The 22,483-nt window shown below is 40.8% G+C and overlaps 1 protein-coding gene across 1 annotated transcript; it reads right to left on the reverse strand.

The window, feature by feature from the left end:
- Positions 1 to 7,262: 7,262 nt before the first annotated feature.
- Positions 7,263 to 21,546, reverse strand: LOC6611043. Its single transcript, XM_002035564.2, has 6 exons — positions 21,347 to 21,546; positions 10,278 to 10,496; positions 9,354 to 10,193; positions 9,141 to 9,298; positions 8,297 to 9,080; positions 7,263 to 8,225 (listed from the first exon to the last, which is right to left on the reverse strand). Exons 2-6 carry the CDS (start codon positions 10,357 to 10,359, stop codon positions 7,864 to 7,866), a joined length of 2,226 nt encoding a protein of 741 aa, XP_002035600.1. The 5' UTR covers positions 10,360 to 10,496; positions 21,347 to 21,546; the 3' UTR covers positions 7,263 to 7,863.
- Positions 21,547 to 22,483: the final 937 nt, after the last annotated feature.

The raw sequence follows: 22,483 nt of genomic DNA on the forward strand, positions 1-22,483 counted from the left end.
TTTCGCAAAGGTCTTTCATCCAAGTTGCTTGACAACGGTGGGGGGAAAGGTGCGTACATACCTATGGGGCTCATTGAGACATTGTCAGAATCTCTAGAGTTAAAGTGGTAAGTTCGGGGAATTTGAAAATAGAATGGAAGGTATATTTATGGTGTTGCATTATAATGTTCATTCAATGTCTTTAGTTCACCAAATCCCAAACCAAAAGTTACAGGAACTGCAAATACATTTCAATTAACGTTTTCGCCTGAACTATGCATTAATTTGCATTTCTCGTGGGCAAATTAATAATATAACTTTTCAAGGGCCATTTTCCGGCTGAAACATTAATAACTCCTTCGGCACGGACACTTGAACTGCACTCCATTTGAGATTGGCAGTAGGTAAATTTTTGTTAGCTGATTGCCGGGCACTTGAAACTACCGCAAAATGGCCGCCACTCATGTGTAATTGCACACAAAAGCTAATAATAATGTTATACCGATAACGCCAAGCGGCCAACTGCAACAAATGCTGGCCAATTGAAATCGCAAAAATCGAACAGTCATCGCTGCTTTCTCAGCCCTCCTACAATGTCCAACATTCCTGGCTATGTAAACCTACATGGCAAGGCAAACGTTTATTTATAAATCATTTTATTGTCGGATTTTATTCGCAGTTGGACGACCGTTGAGCGTTGAAGTTTCTATGCCAATAAGCAGCTTACCGGAAGTTGTAATGCTGTAAATTTAGATTTCCGGCCGCAAGTGCAGCGCCATGGCTTGGCAACATTTGTAGCCCTTGGGCACAACTAAACCAAAAAAAAAAAAAAATGGAAAGAAAACTACAAAAATCGGTGCAAAAAATACGAAAACTTTGCCCACAATTCCATGGAATGCAGGCCACTTCCCCCGTTTAGAGCGATTTTTTGGCTATAAGGTAAGCAAAAAGTTGGTGCCTCTGCGCAAAAACCGCAACTCAAGCGAATCCTATGACCAATTTGCAAGCCAGAAAGATGTAGGGGAGAAAAAGGATGGAAAAAAGTGTGCACTAATAAATGGAGAAGAATGCCGAGCCGAACACCGACTGGGTAATTGACCAGGAACGGAGCTGATTGTCCAGTCTGGAGTCACTGTCGTCATCCGTCCATTAATCACGTCCTAATGTCGGGCCACACTAATGATCTGTGCTTTACACATGTACCCAGCGGATGGCCTATGGATGAACTGCAACCAGGCAGCCATCTAGCCAGCCAGGATGTGTGCCTCCTTTTGGCCTGGTCAACGTCTGCTGGTCTCAACGTTCCACTTAACAAACGTGTTTCATCTTTCTCTGCCCGGCGTCTCCGGTTGCAGCACTTCCCACTGCCAGTTTTCTGCTGCAACGTTTTTTATCGATAAAGTGCAATCAATTTTTACAAATGGGATTATTTTCTCGACTCCCTATCTCCCTCCCTCTCCCTCGTTCTCTCTCTGCCTCACTTACTCTCCTTCCAGCCATCGACAAACGAATTGTAATTTGTTTTCCCATGCATTTGTTATTGTTCTCCGACTGTGTTTGCCCGGGCTTCCCGTGTCGCTGGAGTCTTAGTGAAGTCGCCGCATTATCTTACGGGTATATCGGATGCTACATATGTACTACCAGTACTACTACTACTACCGCAACTACTGCTACTACTTCCATACATCCATAGCAGCCGCATTGTCAGTCCGGGAAAATTCAGGTGGAATGCTACACACGATGGCAATGCAAAGCAGCTTTCGATAGAGATTTATGCTTGTTGGTAGTTTTGCTCATAAAAATGAATTTTTATTGCTCTGGCTGCGCTGCTTTTTGGTTTACCCTTCTTGATTTTACCTCGTTTTTCTATCTTTTTTGGTGGCTTTGAATATTGAGTTAGGTTTTCGGTTGCTGCGCCAAAAGGTATGCAGCATTTTGCCGGCTTTCGCTTTGTCGCCGTCGCCTCGTAAAAACTGTAATCAGGCAAAATAAATAGCGCCATAAAATAAGTTTCTATCCTTTATTGCCGCAGTCGAGTTTGGGGCGGCATAGGAATTAAGCAAAAGCCAACGGATCGGAACGACAAATAAAAATAACTTAACTCATACAATTTGTGCCTAATGGCAATGCAATGTTAATGGATTTTTAATACTTCTCCTTCTGGCCTAAGGGGTAATTTTATTTAATTGTTTTCTCCGGATTTCTGCCCATAAATTCCATCCAAGAGGTTATAAAGGTGGACATTAATTCGACGACAAAAGAAATTCACCATTCCTATCGTACTTAAGCTTAGCCCGAAGGATCTTATCTCGATGCTTCGACTGCTGAATCAGCGTATGCCATCTAAATAATAGCTAAAAATCAATTGATATATATTTTATCAATGCAGTTGCCGTTGCAGCTAAATTGCATTTATGGCTTGGCGCTTTTATTTAATTTTTCACATGCAATTGGGACTCCCTTAGTCGTTCGTCGCTCGTCCTTTTTCCCCTAACTGAATCTTGGCTGCTATGCTCTACCTACGCAGCTGAGAAAGAGAGAAATCCTTTCAAACATTTTTCTATACAAACCGCCGCGTGCTGCACAAATGAAGCAACATTTTCTCTCAAGAAAATGCGATTTGTGCGCTTTTGAATGCAAGCGACGTACTGTCCACGGCCCCCACTGCCACTTTCCGATTTCCGCCCCCTTTTCCAACAGGGACGCTTATCCTTTGATGATGAAAACTGCGCTGGCAAGCGAAAAACTTTGGGCGCTCAAGACGGTGGCTAATAAAGGAGCGGCTGACACGCCCCCTTTTGAACGTGTGTGCGTGAGGCTCTGCTGACCGGGCACAATTGAAATGTTTTAAATTTCGTTAAGCTATTATAGCCTCTACTTCAAATTGGCGCAACTCTTTTAAAGTTGCGAAGCTCACAGCATGAGCATATACCGTTCATTGCATTTTTTGTGTATTTATGTATATAGAAACATTTACGGCAAGCTTTCAATATTTACTAATCTTAATAATTTGGCAAATATTTTCCAAATCTCTCAGACTTCAAATTGTTGTTTACTGGAGTGCTTAGTCCTAGAGCGTAAATTCTACTTTATAGTTCAAGACTTTAATCACAGCTTTGTGGTTATTCTTATCAGCTCAATTTTCAAGTATGGCCATTTGCCTATTAATGGTAACAAAAATATAAGTATAGAATTTTACCATAATATTTGTAATATTAAAGGCAGTTTCTTCCAAACTGAAGTAAACGAGAAATCCGTAAGTGTAATACGAGAATGAATTTCGGTTATGTAATTTTTTACGCATCTGGTTGGCAAAAAGTTTTACAAGATTAATTATGCAGACAGCAGCTCATGGCAGACAATAAACTCAACGCCAGGTTCCCATGTGGATGGCCAATTAAAAATGTTAAGTTTTTCGAACATATCAAGGATGGGCCCACAAAAGACGTAGTCCGTGGCGGTGTTCAAACTGAATTTTGTAATTTATGAAAGCGTTAATTGCACGCGGCCAGGACAAAAGAGGGGTCCGTCTCATTAACTGCACTAACAGAGGAAAATTAAAGCCTTCTCCGTCCATTGTGACTTTAGGCCCTTTCTCTTCTTTCCCATCCTGTCATCCTCACCTCACATACAATTAAAAAGTCAACACCTTGAATTGAACTCACACATTTAATGGCTTAAGGCCATGGGTCGGAATGTCCCCACCTTCGAAGAAAACAAAAAAGTCGCATGCTGCGAAAATTTTCACAGTAATTAGCAAAGTTTTGCGCCTAAAAACAAAAGGACATCCGGCTTTTTTATGGGCGCCTGTCAGGCGGCCGGATCTAATGAAAAGCCATAGGCCCCACCAAGTGCGAGTAAATGATAGCCTGAATATAGTGGGACCCATACAATTTGAGCCTGGGCTAAATCCAATTTATTTCAAAGGACTTTGTGGGCTAGATGAGGGGATAAATTTGCATAACTTTGATATGAGCAGCCATGTGGTTTCGGTTGGCGATAGTCACATCCACTCCAGACTTGAGCAATATTTTCAAGAGCCACTCAGTCAAACTGATTGCTGGTGAGAAAGAACAAATTTATTGAAAACACACAAAGAAAAATATGATGTCTAGCTAATGAGCAATTATTAAGAAAGACATAAATTTCAACAAAATAAAATTTTGAATATAATATATATTTAGAATAATAAGCTCGCGTTCTAGTTTTTTATTTAGTAGGGTATAAAAGTTAAATTCCAAGATATTTCTTCCAGTGCACCGCTTGAAAGGTATTACTCATTCAGAAAGGCGACACCTCTGGCCATATTTCAATTATATAAGGCCGACTCACTTTCACCGTTTCGCTTGGAAGCGCCAACTTTTGGAATGAATAAATTGCAAAGAATAAAATGCTTGGCTCTTCCCCTCAAATGTATGCAATGAAATTCATTTATTTACGCCCACAAAGCCAAATGAAAAAAACAAAATTCCACAATATAACAAATTAGCATTGAAATGGATGCGAATTTTTCATACCATTGGCAGGTTTTTATCGCCTTAGCTTGAGTCCATGGGTCACGAGTCAGAGGACAGGATCTGTAGATGGACATCACAAATCAGTGCGAATGTTTATGCATGAAACCAAAAAGGTAGAGAATTTCATAAAAATTAAATTGTGCATTCGTGCAGATTTGTACGCTGAAATTGTGACACAATATGCGAAAGTAATAAATGTTGGTGCAGACAATGAGTGGTCCTGGGTTTCACTGAATGTTGTGCGGCTGCGTTTCCATGGCAAGACAAAAACCAACTCGGGCAAGACAATTTTCACACGTGCAAACTGAAAAAGGCAAGCTCATAAATTGCCACAACCATGCTGATGATGATGATGATGGTGATGGTTAAGGGGTTGACTGGGTGGGATCATAGTTAAATCCTTAAAGGGCCTTAGACCGGGTCTCCCTTCCAATGTCTGCTCTGCGGATTCTCCCGCTCAAATGCAAATGATCAAAATAATTACATGAAGCGCACTTTTTTTTACCGCTCCTGCCGCGCACAAAAGACAAGCGCAGTTGCAACTCCAGAATGATGAAAATGAGTTTTCTTTACAAACAAAATTAAAAGTAAAAGGACGAAGAACGAAGAGCGAACAAGGAGATGGAGCTTGGTGGTGGGTAAATTGCACACCAAATTCAACGATGTGCAAAGTTATTTTTCACAAGTGCTTTGCAGCCCGCCCATGTCGCCTGCATGTGGATGTGGCCATGTGGTTCTGTGGATTTCCGTTAACTTATGGTTAGCAGGGTCTCTCTGTATGTGCGCATCCTGGCCCATCCTGCAGTTTCTCATTCTCGCCAGAATTTTCCTATTTTTATGCTGTGCAAATGACAGCAATTTTTCATAGGGCAAAGCGCTTGCAAAACTCCCCCTAGATCTCGTGTTTCGCCATCACAATCCCACGCCCGCCACGTTGTTTCCGCTGCTGTTGTCTTTTGCGAGGTGCCAAGTGACAATAATTTTGTCTTTCCCTGCCAGGCGAAGAGACCCACACACACGCTAACCCCCAGTCGGGGCTTTTGTTTCGCTGTCACTGCCTAATTGCCAAGATTTTCTGCTGCTTGGTAGACCGAAAGAAGAACCCCCTCCGCCATCACCCCAAGCAAAAAGGCTTTAATTCGGCATTTTAAAAACACCCAAAGCGCAGTTGCCGCAGTTTATTACCCATACGCGCTGCTGTGCAGCAACAAAGTATTCAAATGGAGTGCAGCGTTAAAAAATGTATCTTCAAAACCGCCAAACGAAACTCCTGCAGCTTATTCCACATACGCACTGTTGGTCAGGAAAAAGCATTGAAGTTAATTGTGCTGTAGTTATCATAAATTGGCATCATTAGCATAAAATATGAAAGTCTTAGTTTCTCAACTTTCTGCACATCTAAGCCATTACTAACCCATGAAAGCCACCAATAAGCTACTTATGTTTTTGTTTCCCTATTAATTTCTAAAAATAAAGTAGTCCGCTGAAGCCCCACTAAATGCAGCAGACATTAAATTAAAGCAACAACTTGTGCGTTATTTTTATTGAATCATCAAAATCAGGCACTGAACAAGTCGAACGCTTAAATTGCTAGCTCGCAACTACTCATAACTGTTTGGCTTGCTGTGAAAATATCAATAAAGAAAACTAATGAAGTGCGCGCTGCCTTAAGTGGCTTATTGTCACTTTGACACCCACACAGACACACACGAGCGTAAGGACTCGATGCGTGTGTGTGTGTGTAATGTCAAAGGGCAGACTCATGGCGAGTTCTCAAGGGGAAGGCAATCGAGGCACGCTGAGCCTGTTAGTGTGAGTGTGTGTGTGTGTCTGCGTCGCGTCGCATCATAAAATCCGCACTTATTACTCCTTTTATGCAACTAAATATGTACACACAAGTAAATAGCCAAGGGGGTGCGAGTGTGTGTGATTGTTCGCCAGTGTGTGTTTACTTACTTTCGGTTAAGTGGACACTGTCACTGGCTTTCTTGTTGGAGCTAAGTGCACCGCGACAAATTGGGATCACTTTCAAACAGCACTTTAATTTTTGTTTATACTGTTCTTATTTGCCTATTTTTACTTCCGAATGCTATATATAGCCTGGTCAGCTTGTTGCGAAAACAATATTATTATAAATTAACATATCCTTCGAAAATATCACAATCTCTAGCAGTGAGACTGCCCTTCTGCTCTTAAGTTTTTGGGCTATTAACAGCCAGCCAGCATCCTTCGGGGTCAAGAGTCCGTCATCCTGTGGCGTTGTCTCCGTCTTTCCACACAAGGACTCGTACATTGCCAGACCAAGTGCTGGCAAAATATTTACGCTGCGTCATTGACTGAGTAAATGCAATTCATTGGACTCATAAATGGCAAATCGCGGTGGAAAATAACAAAAATAATTAACCAAGAAGTGGGATTTAAAGACAATAGCTTTTGATAAAAGATAAGCTTCCAGATAAAAGCTCAATTGCAATTCTTATTCAGCTTTTACAAACGGCTAAGTTCCCACGCAAAGGTCGTTGTCTAAGAAAACTTGAACTTATCCCGCAGAAAAAGCCAAATGTAGATGGCGCTGCATCATAGACGGTGAAAATGGAACTTAGGTAGATTTCTTCATGTATTATAACGTGGATTATTGGCCAAATTACTTCCTCATTTACCTTCATTATATTTTCCGCATGACATTTCCACTTCCCGTTTTAAACCATAACAAAAACCTCTTCGCCAGTTATTATGATTAATTTGGAAACATTTAATTACCATTAATTATATTTTTGTATAATTACATTTTCTGTTTTATTGTTACATTTATATGCTCATAGTGCATCATATATTATGCTTAGTAAAATCACGCAAATGTTTCATTAAAAATTGATGCCTTCATTTTTGTAACGTTGTAAAGAGAACGACGTGCTGTTTGGGGAAGTCGTTATTGCTTTTGCTGCATCCATGGCTATTGTTTGCAATTAGATTCGGGCAGTTGATGTTTTGGTTGGGTGATATTTTTTGCCTTTGTCATCTTCCGCGTTGCGATTTAATTAAAATTATAAACTCGCTTAGTTGGCATTAAATAACAAATAAAATAAGTTCTACATGCGATTTATAAAAAAAGTTCATTTTTTGTTTTAATCGTCTCCACTCCTTTGCTTTCATCCTCCTGGTGTATACACTTAGCAAAAATACGCATTACAAACTATTAGCAGTGTTGCCCTCAAGCGGGCGGGGGCGGTAGGTGGATGAGGACGAGGCGTGGTGTACACATTTAAAAACTAAGAATATCATTCGCCCTCGATTTGAGAGAGGCGGAGCATTAGTGATCCATGCAAAGAGTAAAACATTCATTAGTCTCTGGACTTCGCACATTATCTTAGTATCTAAACTGTCCCTTCTTCCCCCTCTCGTTGTGGTAAACCCTTAGTGGCGAATAGCTCCCGTTTCCGTTTCCATTTAGTGACGCTCCAGCGCCATTTCCATTTCCGGTTCCGTTCCCAGCACCGATTCCGGTTCCGGTATTAGCAAAGTTCTGCGATGCGGATCCAGAAATCAACTCCTCAGAGTGCTGTGGCTTGGCGGTGCATCGTGGGGCCAGGATCAGATTATAGATTCCAAAATAGACCAAAGCCACAACGCAGGCCACAATGGCCAGCCATTGGTAGCTGCAGGACCAGAACTCCAGTTTCGGATCACTCTCATCGCGAGCCAATCCAATCAGAGCACCAAAGCCTTTGCCTGAAAGATACATAAAAAGTATAAATATTATAAAATACAGATTGACGCAGGTTATCTTGCCCAACACTTACCCAATCCAAAGAAGGCCAAAACAGCAATGGCCTGTCCAGTTGCAGTCAATTTCCTTGGCATGGCATGACGCATATATAGGATAATAGTAATCCAAATCAGACCAATTACAGCCGGCTCGATGGTCTCCATGATGACAGTCAGCCACTGGGTTTGGGCATCACTCAAAGCCGTAAACCTAATGACAAAGATGGCCAAGCCACCGATGAAGATATTCGAGTGCCCACAGTACTCAATAAACTTGTCCACATTGAAGAAAAGAACCAGGATGAGGATCAAGCCTGAATAGCAGACGGCATTGACATCAGTGAAAGTCCACCGCAGGTAGCTATGAATGCTGCTCCAGAAGGTGCCAAAAAGAATGGACACCAGTGTGAGCACCAAAATCTCGGGAGTATAGCGACGGATGGCAGACATGGGTACCACCAGCATTCCGGTCTTGGTGTGCCACCACCACTCCGGCGGACTCAGTGGCATTTGTGTGGCACAGAGCAGCACCACAGCACCCAAAACAAAGCTTACGATAAATATAATAAGAGCAACAAGGGCAGCATCATGGTTGGGTTCGTTCTGGAAGAAGAGCAGATCCAGCGGCGAGAAGAGCACTACATAGCCAATGGCGCCCCAAACATACTGGCGGCACACCTCTCCTCTTCCCTCGGAGGTCTCACGAACTGCGATCACGATTGCCGTGTTCAAAAGAGTCAGTGCAGCCATGGGGAAAATGTCTCCAATCAGGCGAATAGTCGTATAGCCAACGAGGGTATCCTGAACACTACCGGTGGTCTAAGGATAAATAAAAATATTATCAAATATGCATTTTATTTGAACAAAAGTTACACTCACATTAGTACACTCGCTGTCCGAAAGCACACTCTTTTCATGATAGGGATTCACCACTTGGCATTCGATCATGGGCTTGCAGTTGCTGTCATTCTGCTTGTAGTGCTTGAAGTCCTTCATGTAATTCACCTGCTCCTCGGGAATGTGGCACTGGAAACCCTCTATAAAAATATACAAAAATAAAATCAAAAATACTTATTTTAATTATCTACTAACCAAGTGGGTACTGGCACCATCCTTCGTAGTCATCGTAGTGCTCCTCCTGACTGATCGCTGAGCCCATGAGGGCATCCATCACCACACTAGTGGTGTCCTCAGTGTAGGCGTGGCAGTGCTTCACGACATCCTCGCCGTTCTGGTTTCTTTCGGTTAGACAGACATGAGGCGGCTGGACATACACCTTGGTGGGTGGTTTCTTGACCTGTCTGATGGACCGGTGAAGAGGAACCTCACCACTAATGGCCTCCACACCAGCACTATCTGCCGAATCCGAGTTCTCCACGTCCCTTCTGGTGCGCAAACTTTCGGTCACCGCAGTACTGCCCTCATCTTCGTAATCGAACTCCGAACTCTGCTCGGTTGAAGGAGCCACCGTGGGAACCTCAGCCAACCAAGCCACATAGAGGGGCTCATAGAGCTTGGGATTCTGGCAGCTGTAGGTGCAACGTGTCAGGTTGATTTTGCCCTCCTTCTGATCCCACCTGCTGCAAGTGGCGTTCGAGCCACAGCGCTCCTGGAACAAGAATCCTCCAGTTTCATCGCAGCCAAAGCTGACCAGCGGCTCACGTATCTCTCCCCTTCGGGTAACTTCCGGCACGGCAAAGAGAAAGGCATATATGAAGGCCGAGATCAGCAAGAAGACGGCAGTTAGCACTCGTAGAGTCTTTCCAAAAGTATTGGGGTTCTTGGCTGCCAATCGATCAGCCCAGGGACCAGCGATCAAAGGACCCAAAATGGAGACGAATGGCGCCAAAATAGTAATGGTCCGGTATTCCGAGAAGTTTAGACCCAGCAATAGTGGCTTGGTGGCATGCAAAACATGCAAAGCTGTAAGACCTGTAGGATAAAATATATATTTGTCAGTAATTAAATACTAACTAAATAATATTTATAAAATTTTAAAAGTGCTACAGTACTCACCGGTTATTACGAAGAACACAACAAACTTGAGCGAGATCAACGTCTTGTTGACACGCGGCTTTCGCTCCGCAATAAAACCCATTTTCTCGATTTCGGTTACTACAAGCTATCTATATAAAATCTCAGTAATTAAGCCACCTTTCGGGGGTTTCGTTCTTCCTCGTCGATTTTCTCTTAGTTTCGTTGGGACTCAGTTGCTCATGTTAGACTCTATGGGTTCTGAAAAAAAATAGAAAAAAAAAACCAAGTTACATTTTCCGAGACAAAAAGAGAAGACAACAAAATATACAAAGGCATTGAAATGCCAGAGTCGCCACAACCACAAAAGTCACACACACGCACAAACCGATGTGTAAATAACACCAACTGTAACCACATAAAGAATAAGATATCGGAGGCTGGAAAACTATTTATGCACCCGGTCAAATATTACACATGATGATGCTCTGCCCAATTGTGGGCATATCAAAAAGTAATCAAGCCATTTATTGCCACCCATCGATGGTAATCGGTGGGCGAGCACAACATGTTGAAAATGATTCGAAAAGCTCCCTATTACAAATATAAATATATACGTGTTACAATGGGGTGTCAAAAGTAAACAAGACAGAAAGCGGGACAGACTATGTCACTCTGTCCCGATCTCTGTCCCGATCCCGGCAATAGGCCACCGTCGACATTCATAACACACATACGCACTGTTGCACAGCAGCAACATAACTAACATAACCGAGTAATTGAACACATCGACAACAGCAAAACGGTAATGAAATATTTATTGTGCCTGCCCTAGACATAAATTTAAATTAACTGTTAACAAAATTTTTATTGGCACATAGCTTTAATCATCAGCAAACTGTTTGCTTGAGATTATGATACGTGGAAACAGATGCAGTGAATAAAATAGAACTTCTGGTATATCTTGGATATTACATTTTTAATTTAGTTGCTATTAAGATAAAAATAAAGAGGAATTATGAATTTTTACAAAGGTTTTGTTTTTTTTTTACATTTTAAGATCATAGTTATGCCATTTTATTGACCCGTTCTGTGTGCTTAATGCAATCACTAGACAGTGCGTTAAACCCCCTTGACAAGTAAATTGCTTGATAAAACTTAAAACGCATGTGTCGAGCAAGAATGCCACTCTTTCGCCGTCTGAATTGCAATTTGCAAGATGATACTTAAAGTGAGCTCTGTTCCTCAACATTGACAATGGGACTGTGCAAGAAAAGGAAAGTGCCAGACGGTTATCGTCATAATTTCCCATTGCGCAGCTCCCAGCGAGAACTTGGATGGCAAGAAACAAGATTTAAGTAGTTTGTGGCAAAACCGGTTGTTTGGCTTGTCGTCTAGGCAAATTACATCACCCCGAGCAAAATAAGCGAAGCATTTGACTGACTCTGCGTGAGATCTACGCCCCCCAAAAGATACAAATCCACAATTACCCAACCCAAACGGAAGAAGGTCGAGCAGATGGGCAGATCAATCTACCATCTGCAAAATCTCACAAAAACCACCAGCTAATTGTACAAATCACATAGACTCCAAGGTCTGATTTACATACAGTTTATACACTTTTAGACTTTTAATACCACAACGCCGTTAGGTCAATTAATAATGTAAAATATAGGATAGCCTTGCCAAAGGTCAAGCCAAATGCAAACAAATTGATAAGTAAACACAATGACTCATATAGTAGAAACACTCTGTAATCTTTTAAAAATAGATGAGCTCCAATCAGTGCGTTATCAGTTTTTATGACTGCAACAAATTGGTTTTACAGCAAATAATATAGTGAGCATTACCAGATTATCTCAGCATCAGCAATGAAATATACCCGAGGTACGAAAAAAGGTCAACTCGCTAAACAAAAGCCGACAAACTAGCAATGCATGACGTAAGCCAAATAGTAACAGAAACAATACGAGAGCAGCTATAAAAACTGTCGTTGGGTTTGAGACCGAAATTCAAATTAGTAAGCCAACAACCAGCAGCAGAAATCACAAAAAAAAAGCTTCAGTTTCAACTTAATGACAAAACGCCCCGCACGCACACACCCAAAATTGAAAGCAGAGAGAAGAAAACCGAAAACCCCCCAAACAAAACCATCCAAATCGGGGCTCCACAACCTGGACTACCAGTGATTGCCCCACATGGGCACTACGTATGACATAGTGCGCTTGTTTATGACCTTTGGTAAACTTTGCCCGGCGCTAGCCCAGAAATTCGACAAAAACTAAGCAGAAAGCAAAACCAAAATGGCTGGCCTTTTTCAATTGCGTGTTTGGATAGCTCGAGATCGGAGGAAGAGGTGCCAGTCCAAGGAACCTATTCCTATGGGCATTTGACAATTAACCGGACTGTATATAGCACGGTGCCTATATGTATTACCTTCTGTAGAGGCCACAAACAACATGTATTCCATTTCTACACATTGTGACTTTTATGTCATGTGTCATAAATAAATCATACGTAAGCTTTCATAAATCCATTTAAGTATCTACCGGACTGTACTGCCCTTGACGCCCACACATTTTCACGGAGTGATAATTTCATCTCACGTTTGCCCAAATTTTTGTATTTCTTTAATATTTTATAAAAATAGTTTACATTATTTTATGTTGTGATCTTCTTTAAAAGTCTTGTACATACAATATTATTCATTCCTTAACATAAATAAATAATTTAAAGCTAAAGCTCTTCACGCTTAAGAGGATAATATTTTCAAATCTTTTTAAAAATCCCTAGACTGGTACATCCCATATCTGGTTACCTAATCGACGGCTTTGCCGCCTGAGCAAATTATCCGAGTTTTCTTTTCGCTTTTCGCCACACGCCCGCTTGCAACTTTTCCGCTTGGGTGGCGCCTCTGCCTTTTTTTTTTTTTCAGCTGCCAAATGAAAACCAACTGTGAGAACCCTGCGTGCATGTTGATTTTTTGTTACTTTCTGTTGGGGCAACTTGATGGCGTCGCCAGTGGTTCGGTAATTATGTACGAATGTGCGCGTTTGTAGGCCTCCGAAAATAGAAATTTAATTACAAGGTACAACCATCAGCATGACCCTCTAATAATGTCGCTGCTGTTTTATCAGTTGTCAAGTAAATCACTTCGTAAATGTCAATTAGTGATAAGGCCAAAGCCAGCGACCAAAAATCAAAAGACAATGAGGTAATATATATTTGCACATGCCTTATGCAAATTGGTTGTTTTGCATTTGCTTATTTGTTTGTATTTTTCGCATTGTTTAGCCAACGATTTTTAACACCTCAACGGACAGCTGGAAACTTAAGTTTCTGACGCTGTCTAATATTTTTTCTTGAGCGCAATATTTGGCCACAAAGTTGCGCCTATCCATTGCATATCTCAGCAGACATTGTGGGTCAATTGGTTTTTATATAGATTTTGTCATTTTTTTTCGGTTTTGTACGCCTGTGTTCAGACAGCGCGCCGCCCGCTTAATTATGCGTAACACGACTACAGAAAATGGAAAAACTAGAAAAGCCGCAACAAAGGCCGCTTGCATTTAGTTAAATTTATGAATGGATGCATGGGGGGACTTTGCCGGCTTTAATTAACATTTAAAATGCATAAATTGTGCGACCATTCGAACTGTGTCAACAATTTGGCTCCGAACATGGGCGGCGAGAGCTAACGTGTGGGTTGACCACGATTGCCACGGCAAGTGCAGCGTCATTGAAGGTCTAGACGCTCGAAAAGGTCCAAATGAAAGTAAGCTAAATTTATTGGCCATCTTTCATAGCCTTTCCCTGGCACTAAGCCAGATTTTGGGCCAGTCAATGCACTTCAAATGCCATGAATCGCCAGTAAACGCTACATTAACGCTTTCCCAAGTTTTCATTTCAGTTTCAATCGATCATTCGGTTCAAATGGTAGATTTGCACATTTTCACACACACTTGCCTTTTGACATTTAGCCAGCATTAATTTCCCAATACGCAAATCAGTTTCGGTAGCCAGTTTAAGTCGCCACTCACACATATTTATCGATTTTCTACGCTATTTCGATTTGGCATTTTTCTTCGATTTCCTCGTTTTATTGTGCATTTAATTGGGTCTCTTCCATTTGTTTACATTGCAGTCACGTAGCGAGGTTCTGGTTTATTTTCAGAATTACTATTGCATCGGAACGACCTACACTTGTAGACCCACACACTCGAAAATCCATAGTTGAATGAACGTACATCTAATCAATTGTATAGTAACTTATTGATGAATGCATCGTAGGGGGGAGTTTTTGAGGTGAGGCTATACAACACTTCACACACGAATGCGGGACAAACCTTGGTCATAGTTTATAAGGCAAACTTCCGTTAGGGCTTTCGACTAATGATATTGTGCAATAATTCATTGTTTTCGTGTGAGGTCTTTGTGAATGCGAGAATTGCATTGGCATTGCCATTCCCAGTGAGCCGTGCTTTATGATTATGGAAATGCCGTAAAGACATTTTCCTGACTCACAATCGTGTGTTGACAACTTGCCTGGAATGCTGCCTTACACTTTTACACGCCACTACCAAAGATATCACTCATATAAAATGTTATTCTTAAAAACTATTCAACGTAATATAGTCATTTTAATTAGGGGTTTAGAATTAAACAAGTAGTTATATAAAGAAATCGTCAGTTCTTAAAGTGCTGTAAACAAAACTATTAAAAAGCGCTTGCAGTCCAGTGTTAGATGCATTTCAATGCATAGATACATCAAACCTATTTATAGTCATTCCGCCCACTTGTCTTTGAGGAACTTACAATCTACTTAGCATCTCTCAACCGCCCGAAATGCACTTAAAAACGCATTTTCATTAACGGAATAACAAGGCTCCCCTGAGGAGCCATTTGGCTACTCGGTCACGCCCCCAACCGGGTGATACACGCAATCTAAACTATACAATCCCATCCGATCCCTTTCCCTTGGTGCACCATATATACTTATATACATGGCCCGTGCTCGCCGTCATCTAATTAATTAAGCTACGGAAATTGGGTCAAAACACAGGCAAGTGCATTGGGGGAGAACGAATGGGTGGGCATAGTGACCCGACCCTCCAAGATCTTCATTTTTTCCGGAAAATTCGTAAAATTTCCTAGAGGCCAAACAAGAATTTATGCGCAAATGTAAAGCCAGTGGAGCCCATGATTGAGCAATTTATAGAGCAGCCACACGCAAGTCACATTTCCCAGGGGCCAACGGGGGAAAAACTGGGGAAAAACTAGACAAGTTCCAAAATTCTGGCGAGGGAGTGGAGGTTAAGCTATGCAGATGAACAAATCCAGTGGAGAAATAATTTCCACATAGTATATGGCGAAAATTCTCTCAATTAGTGCGAGACACAAAAATAGAAAATCTATTTTCTATTATGAAAACGAATTTCATAAATATTTCAGCCTAGCATGAATTTATTGTTGTTTATATTTGTATTTAGCATCTAGTTTCAATATGGACCACAAACCTCAATTTTATGGCAAAAATAGGCAATCACAACAGGTTGCCGAAATAAAACTTAATTCTGATAAAAATTTCATCAATATCAAATATCTTGCTGGATTTCCCACAATTGTTTTTTGAAAATTCAAAATTTGTAGTTATTATACGCAAGATAAAAATACAAACATCAAAGTCTACCTCTTCCAGACATTTTTATTGTTTATTTTTGGGCCACAAAATGTGGGGAATCCAAGGCATATGTAGTTGTTCAGGTAACCCATTGGAAAATCAATTTCTTGTTTAGATTTTGTGGTGATCGCTGGGGGGCAGCCAGCACTTGAATGCAAATGGGCCGGCCGGCAGCAGCTTGCAACTTGTTGCCTCCTCATGCATTTTTGTTTACAGCACTTGCTTCTTGACTGATTTCCCAGTCAGCTGTCGGCCAAACTGGTCAGCAGAGGTGGGTGTTTGGATGGTTTGCAAAATAAAAAAAGAATTGCTCATTTAATTCTGCTCCAAGTGGCGGTAAAGCAAGTCCCATTAAACTGTCCAAAACTTTTGTCAGCTTTAATTTGTAGGTGTCGTGACCCCAGAGACTCTCGCGTCTACGTTTCTCTAGAGATATTTGGAGCAATGCCTCGATGACATCATCTGCTCGTTTTGACGCAATATTTTTCGGTGCGATCTATATTTAAAAAACTTTTTAGCACTCGTGGAATGAGAAAGGGAGAGGTGACACCATCTAAGAGCTATATTTGATTCACTCATCGGAGGTTATACTGTATTAATTTACTTATCAAAAAGAACGTGCGAGCCTGGGGCCTTCCAAGCTATAACAAAAGAAAAATATTTTATTTTTCTACATAAGACCGCAAAAAAAACCCAGTGACAAATTTTTGTACGGCTCATTGAACATTCACTATTTTTAAAATCAATTTTTCACTTAACAAAACCGATTGACACCATTAAAATGAGATCATACCGCAAAAGTTTTGATAAGTTTACTTTGGGGCCTCAGATTCAGTTTTCTAAATAAATTTTCCACCGTTAGGCAAATTATGATATCATGCTCCATAGATTGCTGACTCAATGTATGAGATATTTGCATTTAACCTTGTATTTTCCTATGCATTTGGAACACGCCAGTGCAGCGTGAAAAAATTTCTGCCTGCCGCCACTCCGCGTTTCCAACTTTCGAACCTTTTTGAAATAGTTTTGCAAGTTTTTTCGATTGCGACATGGAATTCGAGCTTAATTGAATTGTAATTGCACTAGCTTCAATTTGGCTATCAATTAATTATTTAGTGCCAATTGCCGTTATCCGAATAGAGAATTAAAGTGACGCCGCCGACAATTGAGACATCAGTTGCGCAGACGCAATGTGGGGCCGCCAAAAACGTATGTTAACCTGCGAGCTGACCATTTTTGGAGCTGGGAACCAATGTCAGGGGTGCCCAGTGGCGCTGACGCGACCCAGAGTCGTGTCGACGAGGATCTTTGTCCAACCAAGTCACGCATTGCAGACATTTCCTCAAAACTCGATTTCCAATTCAATGGCAGCAAATGCAATTCTGGAAACCGGCCCCCAAGAGCGGCATCACGAGGTCCGCAAAAGGAGATACATAGATACATTTGTAGCTACAAGTTGGCTTTGACGTTGGCCTGTCATTCAAGCGGCAGATACTCAGATACTCGTAAACAGGAAAACATTTCCTCGAATGCAGCATTAACTTGAACATGTTCTCGATTGGTTCACAACATTTCCTTTGTCTGTCCCTCGACAACCGAACACCAAAATAAGAAAAATACGAAAGTCTTAGCAAATCCCTTTTTATGTAGCGTGGGCAGTTGGCGACTTGCTTGACAATGGCGCCGTCTGACATTGAAATTCGCTGGCAATTTAACTGCCCTACTTAGTAGAGTAATGTTTGCTGTCCTGGTCGCCAAAAATCAAAACAGAACCAACAAAAGTTTGCCCTAGTTTCGTTGGTCCGCCAAAATAGTGGTGCGTCATAAATGAAAACAAACAGAACCGAGCAGCTACTGTAAATGCTTGGGGGTCCATGACAGTTGCCGAAATAGCCCGAAAGTATCTTGCTCTCTGCGAATGTATAAATATATACATATATCTTTAGGTGTATATCTTTGAGACAGCCTGAAGGAGGCGTCGACGCCTCTGAGTCATCCACAACTTGCAAAAGCTGTGACACATATAATGAAAAATGTTTGGGCACTATATAGATTTACAAGACACACTAAATACAGTAAAAACTAGATGGACGAACAATTAGGAAAAGTTCTACAACTATGGTCAAGTTTTGCGACCCATTTTGTGAACTATATATTTATATTTACTCAAAGAAGGGGAAACTATTTATATAGCTTGCTCTTTCAAGCCCACTGTAAAGTTTTAAATATTTATTTGTTCCAGTTCTGTGACATAAGGCCGTGTAAATAAACCATCTTCTCCAACGCAAACAATTAATGATCCAAAGCAAACACAATCGAAATTTAAATGTTTACTTCCTTTTCTTCCCCTCTTTTATTTTCATTATTTTTTATTTATGCTTTCGAGATTATTTCGGTCGCCATGGATCGTGTTTATTTGCGCACATGTCTTTTATATAGAAAAACATAACCCACTGAAAGTATCCTCACCAGATGTGCGAATGGATGAGCTCAAAATGTAGACAGTACATCCCACAACATATACACACATGTGTAATTTCAAATTCTGGAAAAATCATCACAGAATGAGTTTAGCTAACATAATTTCGATACGAGAGCAAATTAACCGACTGGCCAGCAGAGCGATCTTTGAAAAAGATCATGATGAGGTTATCGCTGATGACGGCAAAATGATGTCATATGCGGCGGACACACTCGAATGCCTTATATCTAAAGCTTGTTTTGGGTTTTGTGTTTCAAATTAAACCCATACCAATAAATGTTGGTACCGCCTATATATATATATATATATATATACATATACATATATAGTTTATATGCCTTTATTCCCGGCCCCTCTGGCCCACAAATGAGCTTTTTGTGTTGGTTTAAGCCCCATTGTTTGCCATTAGAATGTCTTGTCTGCCGGTTTTAAGCCCCGAAGTTGTTTGTCGAGTTTTTTTTGTTGTCTGCAAAGATCGACGCGTTGCTTTCTGCAAAATTCAAGTTCAAGCCAAAAGCGATGCGGGTGTATGTTTTCGTTATTTCTTTTGTACGTATCGAAAACAGCGGTAGCTCACACGCAAAAGAGTCAAAAAAAATATTAGCAAGGTTGAGATATCTTGAAGTTTCTACGATTTCTTAGGGTTGTTGTCTAACCTATTCTAAGGGTGGTTCCCGGCACTTTCTACCGTTTCGGGGTGGTTTCCTGCCTCTTCTAACGACGCTTCTTGGCCCCCTTTTTGGCGTAGATTTCATTTTTGGCTTGATTGACGGCAACGCCTGGCGTGTTTTAATGCCTATTTCCTTCTTTTATTGCAAGGGGTGGTTGTTATTATTTACGTTTTGTCTACCGGCATTTGTTCCACCCCATCGGTATTTTTTACCAAATCCCACACGCATAACTTTGCTACTTTTGGGCTACTTTAGGGTTACTTGGGGTGATGATAAATTGCTCAATTTATTGATAGATCATGAAATATTTCTAAGGATCTGGGTCACAGATTTAAAGATAAAATTTCCATACATAAAAAATCAAGAAACCATCGTACCGCTCATATTTTATTCTTTAAGTAAATCGAAAGATTTCATTTTGAAATTTGATATGCGAACTTCAAACTGCGTAAATGTGTGTACTGTAATTTTGTAGTACTCAAAATACAATAAAAGATATAATATTTATTAACCAAACGACACGAGCTAATTAAATTAGAGACTAAATTAAGTAATTGCCTTTTTTAAGACCATTCAGGGAAATACCTTTCCACTGCTTTGGTCGCTGAACTCATAAACCTATTTATCAACTATTAGGTCATTCGCTTGAAAAGGAAAACCCGAAAGGGGCCCGTCTGCCACTGGAAACTTCATAAATGGGCTGAAGAAAAAAGTGCAATTGCGACTCGCTAAAAAGGAAATGCAACAGATGCAACACTGTAAGTGGAAACGATGCCGACGTCATGGGTGGAAAATAAAAATGTCAATAAAAATTACGGCAAATTGCTAGGAACCCCGCACCCAACCACCCCGCAATCCGCTGTCATTAGGGGGCGGCAAGTGGTCACACGCAGAGTCCTTTGTGGGCCCTTTTATTGTAGTTGCCAAGGTTACTACTCCATCCCATTCTATTCCTAGGGTCCTGGCGTCAATTGAGCGCCTGACTGATTAAATTGCCCGAGTGCACAGTGTGGGCAACGAACAAAAGGACAATGGAGTAGGGGATTGCATAGTGCATTAAGCAATTGTCCTTTCTATATGTGCCATATATATGTATATGCCATGGCCATGTCGCCAGGCTGTCTCCGCGTCAGTGAGTCGCCGCGAAAATTGCATTTTTCAGTGCGTGAACGAATAAAAGTTTGTCCCTACAATTTCATTGATTTTCTCTTCTGCGAGCTGATGATTTCATTCGCAGACCCTAAAACAAACGGAAATCACGAGAATCCTTCGAGCCAAATGCAACACGTGACCGAGGGCGAACGAAGTCCTGTCTGGCAACGAAGTCGTCCTCCATTTGTGGTTAGTAAGTCACATCATTTTCGCTTTTAATTTCGTCTTTTGGCTGCCAACGGTGACCGCAGAAGCCGCCAAGCCAGATGACATCACAATTTTGTGAGTGAGTTTGATTGTGTGTCAGTGTGTTTTTTGTGCAAAATGATTGATGAGTAAGCTTTAAAGAAGGTTTCACAGAGGACTTGGGAAGGATAATTATAAACATGTTATCCAAAACATGGTTTAAAAATAAAGACTTTTAAATCAAAAAAAAAAAAGTATATAAGGGCTGCGCAGATTTTACTACAAAAAATGTAAAGTCTCACAACGAAATAAAAAAGATTATAAATTTTAATTTGTATAAAAGTCTAATAGTTGCTGTAACGTTTTCCGGACAAAACCCGCTTTTCCAATTTAAGAAAATAATTTACATGCAAATTCATTTATAATTGTCAGTAATTCCATGGCAAAATTCATATGAATATATAATAATTTTTATTTTATTTGCCTGTCCGCCATAAACGCTCAATAAAGCTCAATAATGTTTCCGTTCTTATGGCAATTGCTTAGGCTAATTATTCAGTCAATGGCCAATTCGTAGCTTATTGTTTATTATGGGTTCATTATTTGCTATTTATGTATTCTCCATTAACCAAAAGCACACACTGTCAATCGCACAAGTAGAGTAACAACACCGAGCACTTGTCGTCAGGGAATATACGAAATCGTGTTTGATTGCATTTTTTTATTTCGCTTTCTTTCTTCTTATTTTCAAATTAAATGAAAATATTTCAAATTCAACACTGGCTGGCACAAGAATAACAGGCGACACTGCCAAGCTAAACGCGCAGCGATTTCTAAAAACGAGTCGAGACTACGAAAATAAGATTTTCGAATAAGCCAAAGAAGCAGACGGAAACACACTATTATGTTATGTATAAGTAGCTAATAGAGGAAAACACACCGAAAAGTGCGCGTCGCGCGGATGCCTCGAATAAAAACTACTTTGTTTTTATTCGATATGTATTTTTTGTATTTTGGCGGCAGCTGCCAGAAGTCAAAGAAGCTCCCGGCGTGGGTGAGTTTCGAGACACCGTTTCGATATATTTTCCCAACTGGTAATCCGCGTGCGCGTCCAAACGCCTCGCCGTTCGAAAGAAAACTAAACGGGCAACAGCGGCAAAAAACCGGAAAACATTCGCAGCCAGCTGTTTCGGCTACCCTTCCCAATTTCCCAATGTGCGGGGACGCGACTGTGGCTTAAGAGACGTTGGAAAAATAGCGTTGCATACTTTTTAGCGGTCGGCGCCAATGCTTACCCCTATATTTGTGTTACGATTTCTGTTTTTCTGTTTGGCTCTTGCCAAGATTTTCCCGTCTAACGAAATGCTTTCCGCTTTTTTCGGCCGTCTGGAATTTTCAACCCTTAGGGCTGCTCACATTCGCACGGAAACACCCCCGCAATGGGAAATCCTCGGTGGCACAATGCGGATAGACACACGTGCATTGTTGCTGAGGGTGTTTTAGTCTGGCTGATATGCATATGGGACATGGCTACAGGCCATTTCCTTAATGAACTAGAAAATATTGACCTAATATGCATAACTAAAAGGTCCTTAATTCGTTGTCAACATGGGGCGGCAACGCTAAATAAATAATAATATTATGTTTATGTTTGCATTTGGTGGATTTTAATTGACTTTTACTGTCTGATAGTTATTTGATAGTTATATTTTCCCAAAAGGAACCTCTGTTGAGAACTTGGGTTTCTTACTTTCTAATTTAATCAATATTATTATTGAAAAGTTGAAAAGTAATATGTACCTGTGTATATTCATAATCCTTACTTGTCTGAACTAACCTCCCCCAAACGCTTAATAATTAATTCCTACGCCAGGTGCAATTACTTTGAATAACCAAACAAACTTTAACCGCCCGTCATAACAGCTGCAATTTAAGGGGCTTTTCGATAATAGAAGTAGGATAACCACACATCCAGAAACAGTTGTCACCCCACAGCTGCTTCGTCCAGCCCCAGAGTGTCAATTAAATTTAATTTAAGGCGACATTTGCCGTCCGCCGCTCGCAGTTGCATTTGTCT

Source organism: Drosophila sechellia, chromosome 3L, assembly GCF_004382195.2.
Source record: "Drosophila sechellia strain sech25 chromosome 3L, ASM438219v1, whole genome shotgun sequence".
NCBI classification, from domain to species: domain Eukaryota; kingdom Metazoa; phylum Arthropoda; class Insecta; order Diptera; family Drosophilidae; genus Drosophila; species Drosophila sechellia.

What these genes read in the sequence shown, in the direction of transcription:
- LOC6611043 (XM_002035564.2), bottom strand. Translation starts at nt 10,359, where the DNA reads ATGGGTTTTATTGCGGAGCGAAAGCCGCGTGTCAACAAGACGTTGATC. An exon ending in ATGGTGCCAGTACCCACTTG is followed by an intron (nt 9,299 to 9,353) that starts GTTAGTAGATAA and finishes ATATTTTTATAG; the next exon opens with AGGGTTTCCAGTGCCACATT. An exon ending in TTTGGCCTTCTTTGGATTGG is followed by an intron (nt 8,226 to 8,296) that starts GTAAGTGTTGGG and finishes TGTATCTTTCAG; the next exon opens with GCAAAGGCTTTGGTGCTCTG.